Source organism: Lampetra fluviatilis, chromosome 36 (genome assembly GCF_964198595.1).
Source record: "Lampetra fluviatilis chromosome 36, kcLamFluv1.1, whole genome shotgun sequence".
NCBI classification, from domain to species: Eukaryota; Metazoa; Chordata; class Hyperoartia; order Petromyzontiformes; family Petromyzontidae; genus Lampetra; species Lampetra fluviatilis.
This window is the reverse complement of record NC_136310.1, coordinates 5,184,195-5,206,914: the sequence shown is the minus strand read 5'-3', so window position 1 is coordinate 5,206,914 and position 22,720 is coordinate 5,184,195. Positions and strand designations below refer to the sequence as shown.

At 39.3% G+C, this 22,720-nt stretch overlaps 1 protein-coding gene across 4 annotated transcripts in view; it reads right to left on the bottom strand.

The window, feature by feature from the left end:
• IFT140 (intraflagellar transport 140) overlaps window positions 1-21,513 on the bottom strand; it is a 50,444-nt gene extending 28,931 nt beyond the window's left edge. For 2 of the 4 annotated variants that reach the window (XM_078873208.1, XM_078873211.1), the window contains exons 1-14: window positions 21,473-21,513; window positions 19,026-19,189; window positions 17,873-18,091; window positions 17,414-17,535; window positions 16,666-16,811; window positions 15,225-15,400; window positions 11,832-11,923; window positions 10,764-10,870; window positions 9,519-9,667; window positions 8,606-8,809; window positions 6,696-6,768; window positions 6,234-6,325; window positions 4,885-5,012; window positions 759-876 (exon numbers count right to left, since the gene is read on the bottom strand). In XM_078873208.1, the coding sequence (XP_078729334.1) occupies window positions 759-876; window positions 4,885-5,012; window positions 6,234-6,325; window positions 6,696-6,768; window positions 8,606-8,809; window positions 9,519-9,667; window positions 10,764-10,870; window positions 11,832-11,923; window positions 15,225-15,400; window positions 16,666-16,811; window positions 17,414-17,535; window positions 17,873-18,091; window positions 19,026-19,166 (1,767 nt within the window). In that variant the 5' untranslated portion in view covers window positions 19,167-19,189; window positions 21,473-21,513. Of the gene's footprint in view, window positions 1-758; window positions 877-4,884; window positions 5,013-6,233; window positions 6,326-6,695; window positions 6,769-8,605; window positions 8,810-9,518; window positions 9,668-10,763; window positions 10,871-11,831; window positions 11,924-15,224; window positions 15,401-16,665; window positions 16,812-17,413; window positions 17,536-17,872; window positions 18,092-19,025; window positions 19,190-21,047; window positions 21,118-21,472 lie in introns of those variants that run through there. The other 2 variants (XM_078873209.1, XM_078873212.1) reach the window with 2 other exon arrangements.
• Between the last annotated feature and the right edge of the window lie 1,207 nt (window positions 21,514-22,720).

The window sequence follows — 22,720 nt, the reverse complement described above, 5'->3', positions numbered from 1 at the left end:
ACCAGAATTACTGTAGTGGGAAGCTTGTGTTGCCTCCGAAACGTCGTGATTTAATTTAGTTATTTTTATCTTCACCTACGTGACTTTACCAAAAGAACCAAAGAGTATGGATCCTTGCAGTCACGAAAACTTCAAATCTAGAATTAGTATATTCCTATCAAGTTCAAAGGCAGTTGCACGAATAGAGCTTTCAAACTGGCATTTAAAAAGAAAAAATAATACACTGGAGTTTAAAATAAATACAATGTTAAGCCTGCATTGTTTTGTGATTAAATTCAGTCATTTTAAACGCTTATATAATACAGAATTGTATGTGTACAGCATGTATGACATGATTTAATACCGTTATACTCCACAGTCAGTGCTACCACGATTAATTGAAAACATGGCACACATCTCTGTTAACAATCCTGAACTCGAGGTGGACGTTTCACATTCTTCTGGAATGAATCAGCGTACCCTATTAATAGCACTGAAAATGTCTCAATGCACACAAAAGTACTGGGCTGTACTCTTCCGCATTAGTCACCATGAGGCAGCATGGTGACAAAGGAAAGATGGGTTGTCTCAAATCCCACTTTGGATTAACTCAAGGAGCCATCAGCTTACCGATTGCGAGTTGTGTCCTCTGCCAGTCAACTGGCCATATTAGAAATTGTACGACAATCATTATATATTTTTTGCAGGACTACTGATATAAGTACGGAGTGGTTAAATGCTCTCATATGTAATTTTTCTGTGCAATGAACTGGGCTTACCTTGTTGACCATGATGCTGACATGACTCCCTGTGTAATTAACCTTCACTGATGTGACGGTTGTGAGGCCAGGAATCACATCTGCCAGGTTTTTAGCTCCACACTGCTGCTTAGCCTCCCTTTAAAAGAACCATACAGAAATGAAATAGTTTAATTGCAAAAGCATTAAACAGACTCAATGAAATTACAAAGGCGAGCATTGTAATTGTCGCCATCGCAACAGGAGTTCCTACTGTCATAACAATATTCGTGAATTGAAGCGATGTATGTACATTTTCAATAACGTATCTTTGTTTAGTGATACTGCATTGCAAATGGTGTATAAGCCCAAACAACATAACATAGTATTCGTTAATAACACTGCTCTGAAAGGAAAAAAATACATCATAACATTTTTCTGGTGTTTAGAAGGACCACTGCATGAAATATATCATATTTACAGATTTTCCTTTTAGGCCAGTGTTATTGCCAAATATGTTGAGCTTTTCAATAATATAAAACGTTATTTATGAAATACAGATTTTTTTTGGTTTTACCAATTTGCATACAAGTTGAAAGAGAAGAATTTCTTACGTCGTTTTTCCTTTCATTAGCACTGGATAAAATTTCTGACAGTTTTTATGAATATTTAATTTCTCCCTTTGCATTATAAAGATCAACCAGGTTTTTATTCGTGGCTGATAAAATTCAACTTTAATGACCTCCACAAGTAGGTGCTTTCATTATCAAGTGGTTATAAGGTTTTTGAGTGGTAAAGGTCACTATTCACCAAGGGACAATTAAGCAGTTACTGCTGAGCATGGGATTGAAGGTCGATCGTGCAACGTGGCCAGCAAATAATAGTATGAATGATTGGAGAGCTGCTATGAACTATCTTGTCTCTTAAATTGAGTATGGTTATAGGGACATCAGAAAAGAGACAATGGGAGTGAATTCCCAAGTCGAGCAGGTTATATTTGGCATTTAACCAACTCCTGGGTTAAAGTGATGAGAAGGCACTCCTTGATGTCTTTTTCATTATTTTCTGGCAGTCACCATAATTAGAGGCCATCCATATTTTCTGCATTTACTTTCTTTGACTGTCCTAGAGTAATAACCCTCACACGGATGAAAGCTGATGAGTGTGAGAATTAAGCCTATTTTACTTCAATGTTTTGGAAATAAATTATAAGAAACAAACCAAAGGGCCACAACAATTTTATATTAAATGTGTACTCTCACATTATTTGCCTCACACATCACAATGTCATTCAATATTCTTGGCGGCTAAACATAAACTGCAGTCATGAATAAGCCGCAGTGCGATTATGGCGACGGAACCAAAACTATGGACCAGAAAGTTGTCTTCATTTGGAGGAATAGTAAACCCACACAAATTCTCTCCCAAAGCCCTCTCAAGCTATCAGACGTCGACATTGGCGTTTAGCTCCTGAACTTATTGCCATGGAATAGTCATGTATAAATAATGTTTTCATACTCAAAGCTGCTGGACATCTGTGAGCCAGTTCGCTAGAGGGCATCTGCCTTGTCGTTTCTACAGGGAATTATTGAGGTGCACCCTCAGCTGTAATGTGGAAGTTAGAGACGAAGAAAATGTCACCCACTAAATCGTCTAAATATGATCCAACCTCAAGATGCTTTACACAGTAATTGTCGTGTAAAGGTAAATTACAAAAATACTACATTTGGGCTTTTGTCTGCAAAATGAAAATGTAATTCAAGTGTATTGCTAAAATAATTGTGTGCTATGGAAATCATTAGTCGCTATTTCATTGCACCAATAGCTAGTCGACAATCTCTGTAACGTAAAATAATTGTATTGGTAGCCTCTGCTTGTATCAATAACAAAATGCCTTATGGGTGCAACATATGTGAATAAAAGCTTCGGCTCAGCCATTGGTATAGTATGTAAAAATCTACTTAACAGAATTTTGAATTCATAATACACACACAGGTATTTAAAGATAGGTTTATAGAAGGATGAGAGTCAGTTAAAAAGCAATGCTCACTTGAATTCTGGCTATTGATGTTATACAATCATGAAAGGAGGAGTTGAAAAGGTTATACATAATTAACGTAAGCTACACCACATGTCTTGTAAACACGGCTATTCTCTTTTATTAAGGAATGCATATTTTAGGTGCACCATGTCTGACGCACACTGCACACGCCAATGATCATTTGTCAAAATTGATCATTGGTGGAAAAAAACTGTAAGTTGCATTCATCATTGTGAATGAAACACGTGGGAGAGGTGTTAGTGACAACTCCACAGGGGGTCATTAAGCACAAGCCCCATACACATAGCACAACATAATCATTAGCATCCTTGTGGAGGAAATACTGACAAAATAGATAATCCGACGATACGTCTTCCTTTATACATCTTTCTCTCCACGTCAAATAAAAGTATTTTTTTACGCAACCATCAGCAACACGGCCTTTCTGGGTGTGCATCATTTCAGCAGCATAGATTTAATACAAGCGAACTTGGGACCTGTCTGACACACAGTGTCTCATCAAGAGTCAGGTTTGCTTGAATCAACGCTGGTGAACTGCCAGATGTTATAGGCAAGGTCACTTTCTTTAAGATGTGACAGTCCTAGTTCGAAGCAAAATATTGGTTGCTTATTTTGAATCAATGCTGCTGAAACGATATACTCCCAGAAATCTGTGAAACTGATGTTTTATATAACATTACAGTAATACCTTGGATTGTGAGCAGAATTCGTTCCGGAAACGTGTTTGTAATCCAAAGCACTCGTATATCAGTTGTGATCACGTGACGCTCGGCAGACAAAGCGTATACACGTACTACTCGTATTGCAAGACCTCGCTCGTTTATCAAATTAATATTTATTTAAAAAATTTGCTCGTCTTGCAAAACACTCGCAGACCAAGTTACTCGCAATCCAAGGTTTTACTGTACTTATATTTTCTTGGTGGAAAGACTGGTATAAGAAGGAAGCGTATTGTCTGCTCTTATCCATTTTGTTCCTCATCTATGTGATTATCTTGTGTTGCGACTGATACAATCATGTACTAAGTGTAAACGTTACTGAATGGGGACCTTCATAGTATATGTGATATTACTAAAGAGGTGGTAATTAGTCATATGTTAGTCACGCATTCAGAAATTTTCCAAAAAAAATGCACAGCTCAAGTGAAGACAAATAATGCAGGAGATTGCACTGCTTAAATCCTTCTGTGTGAAAATTTTTATTTTTTGACTTACGTAACTCATTAGTCAGAATTAAAATTACCATGAAGTGAATGATGAAATCAACTGTCATCTATATCTAAATTGGTTGTTCAGATTAGACCCAGTGCAAGGCTATGCTTATTGTTGCTGAGATTTCCATGGGGGTGTTCATGATTCATTGTGTTTCCGCAGCTCAACTGGATCAGTCAATATAGAGTGCTGCAAAACGATCTTTCAGAAAATGCTTTAACCAGCCAACTTACATTCGTAATGTGCCCATAATGTAACAAACGTATAGGAGCACATAATAACACTGGAGGAGCAGGAGGTAACGGGAGAGACAGAGCAAGGGAAGGAGATAAAGGAAACAATTATGGAGTATGAAGAACACGGTTGAATAGCAATGTTTTGGAGGGAGACTGGGAGTCAGAGAGGGTACCAGATGGAGTTGTCTTTGGAGGGAGTTCCAGAGGATGGGGGCGTATTGGCTAAAAGAGTAGCGTATATCCGTGACTTTTGTGTTATTTTGCAGTACAATCCAAGTTCTTGTGGGAATGTTGTACCTAGTTTACTGTATGAATTTGGATCGTATTTTCTTGCTCAGAAATCCTGCATTGCAGATATAAGTCTGACAATTATCTAATGTTTTTTGTTCTGAAGAAACACTGGCACACTCGGGTTTGTGACCTAAAACTTACGTCAGTCAAGGGCAATTGTGTGTGCCATTCATAAGTTACCACAGCACAGGCAATCAGCGATTGCTGTAAATGTAGACAACATCGTGTGGAGTTCTTAAATTGTAGGTTTGTTAGACAAATCATTTGTAATACAGCAGCCTGCATTACTTTTTATACTGACCCTAATGTTCAAAATAAAATAGAGAGGTCAGTTAAGAAACCTTTAAAATGTGTGGTGAGCACAGTACCTTCGAGAAAGGTCGTACACTTTAATGTGTGCAGTGTCTGTTCCAACTGCCAGGAAGCTGCCACATATGTCTAAAAATACAGGGTTTCCCTCCACTTCACTAAACTGCAGCAGTTGCTTGACCGTACCCTGGAAGAACAAAAATCATAAAGTCAACCAATGTGAACATATTAAATTTTGGCATCTGAAACATTCATATTGATGGATATTTTGGAAAGCCTACTGTGGTAACAATATTTTCATCATAATGATAATCATTTATGTTAAGCGCATCTGACATCCTCCCAACTTCTAGAATTTATATATTTTTCATTAATTGGAGGTAAGAATATAATGAGAACAATGTGTACAATAACTGGCAAAAATTAGGACTAGTTCATGCATCTACACTAGGGTGCCACTGAAAATGCACCCTCTCAATGTATTACTTTTGGTGTAAAAGTCAAATTCAGAAAATGTATTTTCATCTGTTAATATTTACAGGTTGCTCAAGATCCCCTCCTCTCTGCATTCATGCCTAGATTATATGTATTGACTAGAATTCATGATACAAGCCCTTTGTGTAACCAGTCAATTTTGAGTAATTGTCTTTAAGCTAACGCATAAAACAGGGAGGCATATCCAAGAAAATAACAAGCTTTAATTCTGAGTGGCATCCTAAACCACACCCATGATACTAGTCGAGCTTTCATCTTTATATTCTTCAGGGACAATAGGAATTAGTGGGAAGGATATAAACAATTATTCCACAATATACACAGCCTTTCATTCAGCTGGGATATATTATACTTTATAGAGATCTGTATGAAATTTGTAAAAATTCTGTTATGTTTTATGGTTACATATTTATCCGCAATAGCGATTTGAGATCCTTGATGAATGTGCTTTACAAATATAAAACATAATATTTATGAGTTGTTGTCTTCTGATTTATTTTCTCATTATTTTATTAATAAAATAACAGTTATACTAATATAAGTTCGGTTTGACATTTTCATCGTGAATTTAGATATTTTTTCCCCTACTTTCAGAAAACTGTCTATTACTATCCTCGTGATTTCATTGTGCATATATCTTAAGAATAAAAACGATTTTCAGATGAAGAGTAGGAAATTCTAGATGTCACACTTAATGAAGTAAACACTGTACTTTAGAGTAGGAAAAGAGGGAAAGCCCCTGAACCAGATGGAATAATTGTGGCGATTCAGCCATAAAATCAGCTCATGTGCAGGAGCTACATGGATTTTTGCACCACAAAACTTTGAGAGAAGGAGATATTAAGGAGGCCTTCATCCAGCAGATCATGAATGGTGATGATGACCATCACCCAGCAGAATTTAGCTTGCTTACCTGTAATGTTCGAACCTGTACCCTGTTTGGTTCCAGCGTATAAACGTTTTGTTCAACCACAGCAACAACTGACGACTCGGAGAAGAATGATCCTTTGGTGAGACAACACATCTTTAAAAACCATTGAAATCAATTAAAATGTTCAAATTTAAAGAGCTTTAAAAGTATAACACAACATTACGATGTAAATACGATGATAAACGTACAGGGCATTCATGAGGTATCATCCGTTATTAATATTAATTTAGACTTGTACGCGCAGTCTAATTTAACACGTTATGGTTTATTGGAAAAGTTCTCTTTTGTAGTTTCTAGGATTAAGAACATTGATGACATTACACCATTCATCATTACTTTTTTTTAAACATTAAGCTGTATGTAGTCCCCATCAGTAAATTATTTTACGTACTGAACACCAAGTGGTATGTGATGTATGCAGTTCTCTACGGTAACTTTACTTACCAGTATTCTGAAGGATTGCTCCAGAAAGTTGATAAATAGTTATCTGACTTCCATTCCAAACAGTTATCAGATCCTGGGAACATAAAGTAGACAAGTTAAAATCCTGGTCGGGACTTACTCAACCCTTTGGGGTCAACGAGTACGACATTGTGAGAACCCAACGGTGCTGGTCAAACATGACAACTACCTTTGACTATGAATGATTCTATTTTAATATTTTTCAGGTTTTATAAAACACTAGAAGGCAGCCCGTCCTTGGGATGAGTTGACACTTTACATGATCTTCTTGGTTCTTTCGGTAAAGTCACGTAGAAGGGAAATAATAAAATAATAAAAATTAAACATAATAAAATAATTCTCACGACGTTCCGGCCACAACGCAAGCAGCCGTCCCCCAGCTTAAATATACACTCCAAGCATGGTGGTGTTTCATTCAGATGCTGTCTTCCCGACAGACCTGTTCTTCACTTGAGGACGGCTGCTTGCGTTGTGGCCGAAACGTCGTGAGAATTATTTTATTGGTTTATTTTTATTATTTTATTATTTCCCTTCTACGTGACTTTACCGAAAGAACCAAGATGAATCCCTGCAGTCACGAAAGCTTTAAATCGAAACTTTACATGATATTCACCTGACCTCTTCAGGCATTCACCATTCACCTGACCCTCACCACTGTCTATACGATATCGTGGGTAGCTCATTGAAATGCAATGGCTCACTCCATCCCGGTATGCACCTCTCCCCAACAGCAGAAGCCATATGATTTTCCGTTGTAGAATTTTTAAACGAGATTCTGGCACTCCCGTTACATATTGGGTCATTGGAAATTGTCGAGTGGCTTAAAACTCCTCATAGGTTAAAATATTTTCAGAATTTCGACCTTGCTCATGTAAACCACGTAAGCTTCAAACAGGGGTGTTCATTCTTGACTTAAAGCTTTCGTGACTGCAGGAATTCATACTCTTTGGGTCTTTCGGTAAAGTCACGTAGATAGAAAAATAATAAAATATACCTCGACTATTGTATTGCTAGAGATTAGCATGTCAATCTGTAAGGTAACCCCACAGATTGCTAATCTCTAGCAATACAATGGCCGAGGTATACCTAGCTATGCGATCTTACATTTACTTGCAAATTCCATCTCTAGCCCCACCCACTTACCCTTGGGTTGTACCCATCTCAAACCTTCATTACCTTTGGCTGCAGTAGCTCTCTGGCTATATTTCTTCCTGCCTCAGCAGTCCGCCTGCTGTATTTTTTCACCTGAAGACGATTGCTCGTGTTGCGATCCAAACGTCGTGATTTTTATTTATTTTCCTATCTACGTGACTTTACCGAAAGACCCAAAAAGTAGGGGTGTTAATTGCTTAACATTATATTCTTGGGTCCAAGAATATGAAATCTTGCAGATTATGAATTCCTGCAGTCACGAAGATTTAAGTCATTGCTTAACATTGTCAAAGTATAAAATATGAATGATTTTGCTAAACATTATAGCGCCACCTAAAGCACGTGTCTAGCAGTGCATGCACGTGGACATGAGGAGGCCACATTTTGTAGCTGCGTGTTGCTTCGTGTAGGCCCTATCTCTCTATAGCCCCATCTCTCTTGCTTTTTTTCTCTCCATTTTGTATCTCCTTCACTCAACGTTGTCTCCATTACTTTATTCAACTGTGTTACCCCCCGAATCAATCCTGACTTGCATTGGGGGGGTGGAGCTAAAAAGGAAAATGGAGGGGGCTATGCTGTAAAGGGAGTGACAAGACACACTTTATCCACGCCAGATATGTATTTGTTGCACAACCGCTTGCTCAGATGTGGACAAAGCAGTTGCAGGCGGTTAAGTTGTGTGATTTCGAGAACAGTTTGATCATGCGTCTGACTGGACTCGGCTTTGGATATGAAGTCACCTGTGTGACGTAAATGCCCCGGATGTGAAAGTCGGTCTTCAGGCTATGCGGGGTTGACGACAAGTAGAAGTAGATGGAGAGGTGGGTCGGGGCCACCTGCACAGCTGCTACTTGTTGGTTGAAGTGTGAGGACATAACTTGTTCACTGAGGATAGCCACATACTGCACAGCATTCACAGCCAACAGGTTTTTTCTTGAGCCCCACTGTGAAGGCACAAAGGGTGACACGCATACGATGGATGCACCACCGATTAGCACAGTTGGCTACGTACAGTGCGAAAGAAGTTCAACATACATACGTATGTACATACATGGGTAAATAAGGTAAAGGTGCAGCCCTGAAATGACTTGTTCATGCCACTGCTGGCCTCCACTAAAGGAAGCTCTCAAAAGCCCATCTAGAGGGTATTTGGCCTATTTTTCCATGCTGACCAGATATCTTGGGAGAGGTGGGATACCCACACTTTATCCCACCATACACAACCTACTGATTGTCTCTGATGTACTCATTTATACTGCTGTGTGGACAGAGGTGAACATTAAGAATTAGGGGCATCACTAAAACGAATTACCACAAAGTATGTCTCAACCATGCAAGCCAGAATTAAGGTAAACACATATAAAATATGTATGGTCTGATGAGGTTTCCTTGATTTATATATGTCCTGCTCCTCCTTCCACATACTTGATAAGAGGCACCCTGATAAAATGCACCAAATAAAAATTATCATACACATTTCTGCGGATTTAAAAAACAAGCCTAATTTTAGATTCACATAAAATATTTGAGCATCTTTTTCAAAGCCAAAAGTAACTTGAATTTAATTATGAAGGCAAACTTACTTGGTTCTATGTTTCATCTCACATAATATTATAAAGTTGATTTACTTAATATGCCCGGACCCTATATTACCTTAATCTGGATGAGGTTTCCTGTCAGTTCTGTAGGGGTTTGCAGTTTCCATTTGTCTGAACTCTCAACATTTTCTGAAAAACGGGATCCCGGTTGTATTTTCTTCCACATAGATATTCGGCCTTTGTTTGTTCCACCAGCAAGCATGCCTGACGTTAAATTGAGCGCAGTTAAAAAGAAGCTTTACAACAAAATGAGAAACTCACAATATGCATGCTATATAATACACAGCTTTAGATACTCAAAAGCTTATTCTACAAGTACAAAGGCATTAAATTAGAAAGTAAATACACCTTCACAAAATATGGTACCAACTGAGCCTATTCATATGGATTTTTTGTAAACATCCCCCATCCTCATGCCTGAGAACCCACTCCAGATTTAGTCCCGACCTCGGGTTATTAAAATTGTTTTTGTATTTTTTTCCAATTTTATTCCAATATCATTATCGACGTAATTTCATGAGATGAAGTATCCATTTGGAGGGCGTGCAGAACAGTGCAACCCAGTGTGTTAGAGAATGCTGCATGGAATGGGATTTTCACAGAACTACTTGACATCCATTGAAGTGACATTTTTCTCAACACGTTCGAGGGTGCAATTTGATAGAGGACTCCCTACGCTGTTACAGCCAAACATACTTTACTGCATTACAAAACAGATATTTGTTCATTCTTAAGAGCCGTAATTAAGTAAAAATGTGAAAAACGTAGCTCATGGCTTTTTCTGTTACTACCACAAACTTACTACATTTGAGAACTTGGAATAATCACAAATAGCTTAGTATGCCACGGTGGCGAGAAGGTCATGGGTTCAATCCCAACCTCGACGACCTGTATCGAGTTTGCATGTTCTCCCTGTGGTCGCGTGGATTTTTATCCAGGCACTCCGGTGTTTTCCCTCCACAATTAGAAACATGCGTTTGGAGTATTTGGCTACTATAAATTTCCACATGATATAACACTTCGTCGAGATATCATTTGTGAACAGGTTGCTTCTGACAGAGACGTATATAGCTCAGCGTGCCTTACCTGTTAAAATAATTTTTTTTTGTTTATCTGTCCCATCTCTGTGGTCTAACCTTCGAGCCACCTGGCCACTTCCCAAGCATTTTTATTATTGGCTATTTCTTATATTCTTTAACGAAGCTTTTATTAGGCACTATATCCTGTGTATACGTGATTCATATATGCACATTTAACCACAAATATACATTTCCAGATATGCACATATATGCAGCATTACCTTTCGAAGGACAGTAAGATACACAGTTGATTGTTTCCCCTGGCTCAAATCCCACTGCCTCATCAAGTGCCAACACGTAGTTCTCATCTCTCTCGAGGTCCCACAACCTGCCAAATTTAAATGACAAAACAGTACTTGATTTTAAGTAACAATTAGCTACCATATTATTGCTATCTCCATCAATATGAAAATATAAAGGAATACCTCGATAAACAATCATCATGAGATATATATAAGGCACTGTTAAAACACGATATGGTTAAATACACATCAAAAAGATTTGAAGCTTTTATGACTGCAGGAATCCATACTCTTTGGTTCTTTCGGTAGTCACGTAGGTAGAAATAAAACCAAATAAACCACGGCGTTTCGGGCGCAATACAAGCGTCCGTCATCAGGTGGGAAAGCTTGTGTTTTGCGCCCGAAACGTCGTGATTTATTTTATTTTATACCTACGTGACTTTACCGAAATAACCAAAGAGTACACATCATGTAATTATGATGATGCAAATACTATAACATGATCAATTTCAATCTACAATTATTTCCAATTAAATATATCTATTGTGTTTCTACAACCAAATCTGCTAAACGATGAGGACACAAATCATATACAATGCAGTGCCCTAAATACAAAAAAATAAGAACTTGAGCAATAATGAAAGCACTTATGGAACCTTTCATTAGGCTTTAATTTACGCTTTTACAATGACTGCTCACAAAGGGATAGCTTCAGACATCTGCGATGCATATGGAACCATACCGACCTTTTTGCAAACTCGTACAATGAAATTACATTAAAGATGAGAAAAGCTGAGACATGGTATGTTGTTTCTCCAGGATAGCACACCAGTTTACAAGGTCAATGTTACTTTGGCTGCCAATTACCAGACGTTTGTGTATTTATTTGAGTTTCTTTGTTACACGGATGCTCCCTTATGTTTGTATTTTAAGTTGCATGAATATGTATTACCTGCATGTGTTTAATATTATATATGTAATGCATGTGTACATGTATGATGCAATATTCATGTGAAAAATCCAACATGTGTAGTATATTGAGTATACCTTATGACAATTTCTCCAGTTGCTGTAACGAGCAATCCATGGTCTGCCCAAACTATGTCAGCTGAATGCCCAGCTTTCCCACTTAACTTCACCTACAAAAAACAAATAAATGTTTTAATGAATAAAAGCATTCGCATCATTTATTCACACAAAATACATTTTCTTTAAATATTTAGACAGAGACAGCTGTAAAATATTAATAGGCTATTTGAGAGAAAATAAACTTTCCATTATGCTAGTGGTTTAACTTTCTGGCATGTGAAAGTGATTGTTGTAGAGATACAATACAGACTTGTTCTATTTTTGATGAGCAAACGGAGCCAAATGAAGCTTATCACCCTAAAACGCATAAACAATCACAACACCTCAAGACACTTGCTCCATTTTTTATCTTCAATAATACTGTAATAGCCCAGCTTACGTTGGGGGATGCGTTCCTGAAAGGTACGATGACAAGTATCAAAACGACGTGAAGAAAAACAATTTTCACGGTAGGCGGAGGCGAAGGTTGAGGCGACGGATACAAGAAAGGACGGATGATGCTCTCAGTGACTTAAGTGAGGGCTGCGGTGGCGCAAATCAGGTAGTGGTGTTAATAAAGTGACGATGTATTTGCCAAACGACGTAAAAGGGAGGGACGTAAATCGGGGTATTATTAGTCTCCCACAGGTGTATCGTTGTCTTCGATTATATTTGTAGTTTCACTGTAAATTAAAGGTATTCCCTTTTACCAGACCTTCCAAATTGTACGTCAAGTGACCCAAAAACAATTCCAAGTGGCCCTATCATGAACAATTCATAGATTTGCCTCCTCGTTAATTATTGAAGAGCACACAACCTGCACATCATGCCTAAATCAAATCAGATGGCAACATGAAATGGTGATATATGCGAGCTGGGCCAGTGAATGGGAGATGCCTGCCACAAGCTAATTAAAATGATTTAAACCACGTGTAAATAAAATAATTAATGGAATGTCCAAACACAGTTCTTTGTATAAACAGTATTCCCGAGGTGTATTTATTACAATTTCTGCTTCACTTGTATACAAAATATATATTAATGCACACATTATTCATTAAATGATAATTATATTCCGATGGTAACAAGCACTTGCACAACATTATAGCTAGGATTATTAGGGTTTAGTGGAATATCCAAGACAAAACGTGTTTATTTTCAACATTCGGGTCAGTATAAAAAGTAATTAGAACTCTACAATGTCGTCTCTAATTTGACGTCTCTAATTGTCTTTATTGTGGTAACTTCTGAATGCCACACACAATTGCTGTTGACTTACATGAGTTTCAGGTCACAAACCTCAGTGCGCTAGTGTTTCCTTCAGAACCAAAAACATATAACTGTCAGCCTCATATCTCTGCAATGAAGGATGGCTGAGCAATATTTTCCATCCAAATTAATACCGGAGACAAGGTACAACAGTCCCACAAGACCTTGGATTGTACTGCGAAATAGCACAAGAGTCACGGATATACGCTGCTCTTTTAGCCACTACGCCCCCACCCCTCTGTATCTCCCTCCCAAGGTAGCTCCATCTGGTGCCCTCTCTGATTTCCAGTCTCTCTTCAATACATTGCTATTCGTGTTCTTCGTACTCCTTCATTATTTCCTTTCTCTCTTTTCTTGCTCCTTCTGTTACCTCCTGCTTTTCCAATATAATTGTTTGGCTCCGACACGTTTGTTACATTAACACATTCCTGCGGAGGGAGCTGGTAGGAACGTTGGGTTGCTCGGTCAATGGCCAGGGTCTACGGCGGCGTGGTGTATTCCGCAAATATGCTCGACTGTGAGGGCGGGCACAAGCCGGCGTGAGTAGGTTAAACGTTGAGATTTATCAGGGCACCACGGGGTGACCAGCCCCTCCCTACCCAGCCCCACCCCTCCCACCCAGCCCCACCCAGCCCCACCCTCCCCACCCAGCCCCTTCCCACCCTCCCCACCCAACCCCTCCCCACCCTCCCCACCCAGCCCCTCCCTCCCCACCCAGCCCCTCCCTCCCCACCCAGCCCCTCCCTGCACGATGGACAGACGGACATAAAAATCCCCTGTGGGCTGGTGTAACCAGGAGGTTCCTACCAGTATAAATGTAAGTTGGATTGTTAAAGCATTTTCTAAGAGATAATTTAGCATCACTCAACAGTGGTGGTCCAGATGTCTTGTGACCCACATTTAATTCTCTAAAACTTTATATTTTTACAAGGTGTATTTAAAACACTAATGAATATGCACAGGATAAATATGTTAGCGGCAAATTAATTGGGGGCAACAACACATCTGGACCACCCTGTATCTTGACTGTACCAGTTGAGCTGTGGAAACACGATGAATAATAACCACCCCATGGAAATCTCAGGAACAATGAGCAAAGCCTTGCAGTTTGGATACGTGACAGTTTATCTCATCATTCACCGCATGCTAATTTTTATTATGGCTCATAACTCCTAATCCATGTTCCGCACCTCCGATTAGCATGGTTGGCTAGGTATGGTACAAAATACATCCATACAGACAAGTGGGGGCATACTTCGATTGCTCAAATTTAAATTGTCATTGTGAAAGAATAAGGCAAACAAATGTTATTTATTCAGTTTAAAGATAAAAATGACACTCTCAAAGTTGATAGAATTCCCATTTCAGTGGATATTCCTCAGACCCCTGAGGGTTAGGGGAAACCTTCCAACTCGTCACCATTACAGTGGCATGGGGTCACCAACTTTAATACAGATGAGATACCCTATGATTGCCAAACGAGGATGACCTAACTGGCAGGTGAACAATGCTTCCGCTGGATTAACTCGTATTAACAGCTTGGTTTCCAGATGTATAACATTATTGACGTTTGACGTGCTTGCTCTTAATTGGATGTTTGTGCACATGCCAGCCCCATTCCACAGCTATCAATTGCATGACACCCAGAAGCTCCATTGAAAGTACAATGGTAGTTTGATTAAACTGTTTTGAGTTTGCGGAGGTGGAACGAGCTGAAAAAGATTGCTGAAGCTGATGCAAGCTGCCCAATATACTTGTGTAAAGTCCATAGTGTGTATGTAAGGAGATATTGGAAGTTAATACAAAGTTTGGTCAGGCCAATAAACAAAGTGACTGCTGTGTTTATTCAGTAACTTGTGATAGAGAACTCTAAGGCACTTTAAAACCCAAACGTTCGCAATATTCTGCTTGCTGTGGAAGCCTCAGACTCAACAAGCCAATCTAAGGTAAGCTACAGACAACTTATAAATTGGCAGGAAAATTGTTCCATACGAATGTCACGTGTTTAACTTCTTTCGCACCATACGAAGCCCACCGTGCTGATCGGAGGTATGATAAACTTGCACGTGTACATATGCCCTGTTCAATTTTTCAAAGTCTTACCTTCATTATTTCTTGGACAGAACCATCAGAGTTCACGCAGTACTGGGAAAGAACAAGTGATTCTGTAATAATAACCAGTACATCCTTTCCCTCTGCAAACATCATTTTTCTTATCGGGCCATCGCATGATAACACTTGGGAGTGATTTCCACTGTCATCGATGTAATACACCAAACCTGTACACAGTGACACGAACGCATAGCAGTCATCTCAAATTAAATTAAGCATGTGTTTAAAAACGAGTGTGAACCCCCCCCACCCCAAATTATTCACTTAAATTTAAACATCCCAGGAATACATGAAAGGCACTTGCTCCATATACGAATTTCAATTGTAGTAAATGTAATATCTGTTGCTGAAATACATTGTGCTAATCATCAACCAATCAACCACAAGTTAATAACTGTACACCTTGAGAGTATGGTTAAGGCTCTTGAAACCATATAGTGTGAGCTGCTTTTTGCATAATGCTGTATTAGTAGTGGTCCTGAAAGTTACTTTTTGGAGATGGTTGGGTGGCTTGTATTCGCAGACTACAGAGATAGTATCATTACCCTTAAACGGTGCAATTGCTGATGCCTGATCTGGCAGAAGTTGGTGTGGGGAGATCAGCAATGTTCATGATGACCTCTTTATACTTGATGCCTGTTTATAATGCTGACATAGTTTAAAGTTGCCAATTTTTTTTACCTAATCTGTACTGTTAAGATTTTTAAATGTTTCAAATTTTTGTTGAGAAGTGTAGTTTTCATCTAGCAGTCTCCTTTTTTAAGGGAAACTTTAGCTTGAATATATTGCAAATCTCTTCAATAGCTCTTATGTCACAAACTACATGAGTACATTGCTGTAATGTAAGTTGGAGTATTAAGCAGATGTTTAACAGAAAAACAGGAGTCTGGAACAGAAAAACATGGAGATTCCCAAATTCCACGTGTATGTGTGTAGAGGTGTAGTGGGTGACATCACGTCACGCTCGCCCTCGGAGAGAGTGGCGTCGCAGAACGTGACGTCAGGCGGGCCGTGGGGGATGGTGACGTCATGCCCCTAGGGGGGTATTTAAAGGGGGACCCGGGATGTAACCGGGGGGCGTCAGGGGTGTAGGAGTGGGGACTCGGGTAGTTGATCCTCACACGAGGCTAGGGGAGGCTACTCCTCCCGACCAGCCGAGGTTGGGGGTGGTCCCAGGCCAGGGTAGGGAGGAGAGCCGAGCTAGCCGGGGTGTAGGGATCCCAGTCCCCTGTCCCCTGGGGAGTTATCGGCTAGGGGGGTTTTTGGTTCGGCGTAAGCTCTTAACAAACCTGGCGTAAGCCCTTAAAAAACGTGGCGTGAGCCCCTAACAGCAACCTGCCTCGGAGTCGTGAATTGCGCTACAACATATGTAAGACAGAACTGCCCCCTGGTGGCGGAGAGGGATTGGGTTTTACATAGTGTTTTATATTACCATCAGCTGAACTGAGAAAAAACGCAATTCCTTCTTGAGAGTTGATCGACGCGGCTGATCCAGGCTTGTTTGACTTATTCCAGTTGAACATGTCCAAGGCACTTTCATCGCCGTTTACAGCTGCTCGAGCAAACCGAGCCAAGTCACTGGCAAAACGGGCACATCAGTCAAACAGGTCTGTCATCCTTCTCGAATAGACATGAGGCGGTGATTATCTCTGCTTGTCGCCCCCGATGTGGGGACAAAAAATTCCACATTCGTTTTTGTGGATCTGGGGGCAGTTTTAGCACAGGATAACCACTACATAACCACAAATAGATGACTGAGCCAATTTATTAAGTCAAATACTCAGACATTTTGTTATCTGTCGTGATTGATTATCTTGTGATATAGTTTCCCAAATAATTAACTTGCCTCATTTCAGTTGCTAATACTGTACGAAAACATTTAAAATGTGAAATACACAACCGCTTCTCAGAGTGCATTTCAGATTGGTGGTAACTTTTACCAGGACATTTTTAAAAGTTAAAACAACTTTTGCGTATGTTTTGCAAATTTCGAATGTTTATTTTCAGCTTCACAATCGGAAAACGTTTGTCGCAGTTGACATAAGTAACTCTCCATTTTACAAAATATACATTGTGCTATCTTGTCTGAATAAATTAAATTTTTAATCCTCCCCCCCTGTGAAAAGAACCCCGTTTAATTCAATCAAACAATGTGGTGAAACATGCACCATAATACTTACTCTTCAGATTTCCCTGGCCTGAAAACACAATGCGAGAGAGCCTTTTCCAACTCGAGTTTGAAAAAAATATTTCCATGAAATTTCCCTCGCTGGTCGACTCTCCAACAAATGACAAGTCCATCCTGTTAAAAAATAAGTAAAACGATGTTACTGTTGCTGTAACTACACATTACAAGACGGTATCTTTTTCATTGTAAATTGATAGCCATAAGCCAAATGTGTAGATGTTATTTCAAACAGTATTATCCAATATAAAAAAATCTATATATTTGGTATATAGATCTAGTAGTCACCTTTTTTTGGGTTAAATGCATCCATATTCATGATCTATTTCAAGTACACATCACCAAACTCTAGTAATGAAGCCAATGTAAGGACAACTATAAGTCAAAGCAATACAGTAATTACAACCGTGTGAATGTACTTCATTTTTAACCCGAAAAGGTGTTGCCACATTACCCTGTCTGCAGAAATCAGGCGAGTTCCATTGCTGCTCCATTGCAGCAGAGCGATGTCAGCACTGTGCAGTGCTTGAGCCTTTTGCGTTTCTTTGTCGAGCTCGTGATACACAAAGACCTCTCCAGTCTCCCAACCCACAGCAAGCAGCGGTCGACTTGGGTGCCAGGCCAAAGCCGTCGGCAAAAAGGCTCGTGAAATAACATCTCCTGAGCACTCTCCCTGAACGTGAAAGGAAATCGGTCAAACAGCACGATTGTTTAGTGGTAGTGGAAACAACAGGCTTGCACTTTAAACATTATAAGGAAGGTACTCGCAAAGTCTCACAACATATCGCTTTATAAGATAGTTTGTATCTGTCTTGACTTCATTAAAGTCTGAGCAATGTAATTAGAACAAAAGAACGAGACATTGTAGTGGTACTCGAGTCAATGACGTGAGCAACAACACTAAATGTGAGCAACACTAAATGAAAAAGCAAATGCAGAAGAGAAATGCAAGCTGTAAATGTATCTGCGATTATTTTAACACCTGCATTCGGATCCATAATTTTGTACATCACGGAATGCAGACTGTTACATTTATATTCCTCATGCTTTTGTCATAACTCTTATTAGTAGGCAAATAAAACCACTCTATTCACGTTATCGCACATTAGAGACATTTAAAAATCAGATGTACTCATTTGACAGCATTCTTATCCTTTTTGAATTCAAACTTTCATGACTGCAGGAATTCATATTCTTTGGTTCTTTCGGTAAAGTCACGTAGATAGAAAAAATAAAAGTAAATAAAATAAAAACTACGTATCAATCGCTTGTGTTGTGATCGTAACGTCAGTTTTTATTTTTTCTATCTACGTGACTTTACCGAAAGAACCAAATAACATTCTTATCTTTCGATTTAAAGCTTTCGTGACTGCAGGGATTCATCTTCTTGGTTCTTTCGGTAAAGTCACGTAGAAGGGAAGTATTTGTGTTTTATTTTTATTATTTTATTACTTCCCTTCTACGTGACTTTACCAAAAGAACCAAGAAGAACATTCTTATCCTGTTTGGCTTAATAGAAACGTGCCCTTGATAATATTTTATAAACTTAACAAACGTATTTGCAAAAGAGCAATGCATTACATTTATAGTATGCGAAATAAACATACCTCTTGGGTAAAAACCGCTACGCTTCCTCCATTGCCAACAGACGTAACAGCTAGCAGGGGATTGATGTTGTGCCAAGATATCTGAGATGGCGTTTGTGTCTCATCATGAAGCTTGATCTTTTGATCAAAATATACCGCCATGGAGAAAAACTATCATTCGTATGCTGCGAATAAAATGAGAACAGTTACTTTCGGCTCATTAAAACTCTCAACTCCATAGCAAAACAAGTCGCCCACAAAACCTGCACACACACTCGCGTACACAAGTCTTATTTTTCGCTCCGCTTTTTGTTCAACCTTCCTTCAATCTGTACATTTACTTAGATTTCAGGGTGCAATTACGTTACTTCCAATTAAGCATGTGGTTTTTGATGGTCTGGGGCTATATCAGATTTAATGATTTACAACATTGAGGGTTGTTGCGTGAATTATAACTTGTCTGGCAAGAGGGCCCACCATGATTAATATTGCTCTCTTAAATTTTAACAGGGATGCGTGCACATTTAAATAAAACCATTGTGTAGCAAACGTAGGCCACAAAACAAGAATTAACAAGCTTGGAATGATTATTTTTGGTTTTATTTGGGATTTGGAAACAAACGTGGATTACTGAATTCTATCATAAGGGCCTTGACATCAAGTTAAAATTGCAGAGCAATGCTGTGCAAATTTTCAACAGAAGTTGCCTGCAGGAATTGGTCTATTAACTCCATGCAGGGCATTATACTGGAGTAATCTTACCAAGTTTCTTAAAACATTTCAAAAAGTCTACCTTTCTCTCCTGCCAGTACCCACAGTTTTTTCTCTCCCATGGCAAGTTCACTTTTCCCAGTGAAAGGCTCCAATCATGTGACGTTGTGAACAGAGGTCCATTTGTGGTTTGCTTAAATGTGTGCATACAATGTTTAACCTGGGTAGACACTACTGGGCTATTCACAAAATGCGTTTCTCGCTTGTAAGTGAAAATAAATGACTTAAAAAAACACACCGAGATGAATAATACATATAGCCAGGCATGGTTACGTAACATTGTGCACGGGGCTTCCATCCACTGGCATTTGTAGCTATTCGGAGACTCCACTACAGCAAATGGTAGACGGGGTGGTATTTTCTCTAGCTACATTGATTTTTTCACACGCAAAATACCAACACTGGACCCTCATACTGAAATGTTAAAACTTACTTGATAAATGAAACTTATACTTTTGATTTAAAGCTTTCGTGACTGCAGGGATTCATATTATTGGTTCTTTCGGTAAAGTCACGCAGAAGGAAATAAATTAATATTTTCATTTCTCTTCTAAAAAAAGCAATATTTATTATTTTATTATTTCCCTTCTACGTGACTTTACAGAAAGAACCAAGAATATTCAAGTCATACTCTTTGATTTTTCAGTTACACTACTAGAGCATACGTCAGGTATCATTAGCCACGATTTATCCACTGGTGGATGAGGACATTCAAACGTACACAATGCGGGTCGCGTTATTTAAAGATACTTTTGACCGCGCCGGTCAGGGTGAGTTTGTGAATGGGGGTGTGTAGCAAATACGTGGATAACAACAGTACACCATTGGAACCTCCTTTGCCAGTAGCAAAATATGATAATTGTTTTTTTTTACCCTTTTATCTGCCAACAAAACTTACACCTTTTTTTACAAGGAGTCATGTTTGCATTGACCACAATACCTGCGGTCGGAATGCAAACAAAAAAACACAACTCTGATAATGTATGCAAAAACACAACTCTGATAATGTATGCACTGGTCTTGACATTGATTGGTCCACACCCGAGACAGATTTTCTTCTGTTGTTTGCATTCCGACCGCAGGTATTCTGGTCAATGCAAATGTCTCCTTGTAAGAAAGGTGTCAGTTTTGTTGCCAGATAAAAGGGTAAAAAAAAACAATTAACAACAGTACAGTACAACAATGAATGTTGCTTGACTGCCCTTTGCTTGCCCACAACGTAGCCCCCCCGTAGCCGTCTATAACATGCATTGTGCGAGATGATCGCCTCACCTATCCAGGTTAAATGTCTACTTTGCTTCCGAGCGATGTGATTGTAGCCAGCTCTATACACACAGGCGCCCTGCACAACGCAACAAATACACTACCGTGAAGCCCATCAAATGCATTTGTTGCGGACAATTTTCAAGACGCGGTTTGCTATTTAGACGCTACATTAAATAGAACAATGCGTGTTGTTTTAAGTCTAATCTACGTAACATTTAATTTGGCTTCAAGGCTACGCTGAAGCCTATAGCGCAGGCCGCAAACAGCGAACCGCGTTCATATGCAGCTCAATCTCTCACGTCGCGCCACGTCAAATACATAAAAGAGAATAAGCACAACCGAGCCTCCCCCCTCTTCTTCACACACTTGCATCTTAACAATTCGTGTTTAAATGAAGAAAGGGAACTTGTGTGGCAGAGACCCGCACTCACTCTGCGCGTTGTACGCCGGTGGCGGTTGCCGTGGTAACGGCACCCTAGCGTTTTACGGAAATTGCCGAACGGCTTCGGCTCGGGAGGTTTCGATGATGGTTACGGAAATTGCCGAACGACCTCGGCGAGGGAGGTTTCGATGTTGGTTACGGAAATTGCCGGACGGTCTCGGCTAGGTAGGTTTCGATGATGGTTACGGAAATTGCCGAACGGCCTCGGCGAGGGAGGTTTCGATGATGGTTACGGAAATTGCCGAACGGACTCTGTTCGCGAGGTTTCTTCACCGTTTGAACTAAATTTTGATTTAAAACTTTCGTGACTGCAGGGATTCATATTCTTGGTTCTTTCGGTAAAGTCATGTAGAAGGGAAATAATACGTAAAAAAATGTGTTGTTTTATATTTTTATTATTTTATTATTTCCCTTCTACGTGACTTTACCGAAAGAACCAAGAATACGTTTGAACTAAATCATGTTATTGACCTACCTTTATCTACTCCGTGTGTCCCTCTATCTCCAATGAATTCCAAGTGCAGTATCTCGAATACATTCTTTAAATACGAACTTTTCAGTTCCTTTTTCATTTTTATAAACGTCTCCAACCGAGTTTTTTCGGTTTATATACAGAGATCGGCATCACGAAGACTGTCATAGAGAGATGATCCAGTATAATTGCACGCGTATTGTTAACGTGTTTGCTATATTCTTGGTTATTTCGCTAAAGTCACGTAGAAGGGAAATAATAATAAAATAAAATATTTAAAATCATAAAATATTTTTTTATTATTTTTTTATTTTCCTTCTTCGTGACTTTACCGAAAGAACCAAGAATATGAATCCCTGCAGTCACGAAAGCTTTAAATCAAAATTTAACGTGTCTGCTGTTATATACAGAGATATACCCTGTACAAATCCCACCACATTTATCAAATAATTGGCCAAAACCTGGCGAAAGATAACGTCCGTGTTTGTGATCCATTTGTCTATGGCAGGCTGTATGTACGTATTTAAAGAAAAACACACTTTGCTGGCCAAACATGTTTTGAATGCGCTACAGAACCCATGCGTATGCATGATTATTATTCCTCATTTATTTGTTCAGCCTTTCTGGCCCTTCAGACAGCTGGCAACCCCTAAATGTACAGATAGCACATTTCAATTGCTTCACATTTAGTGGTAGATCCAAGAGGAGAGGGGGTGGGGGCGATTAATCTCCCCCACCCCCCCCGTTTAGATCCTGAATGTTGGT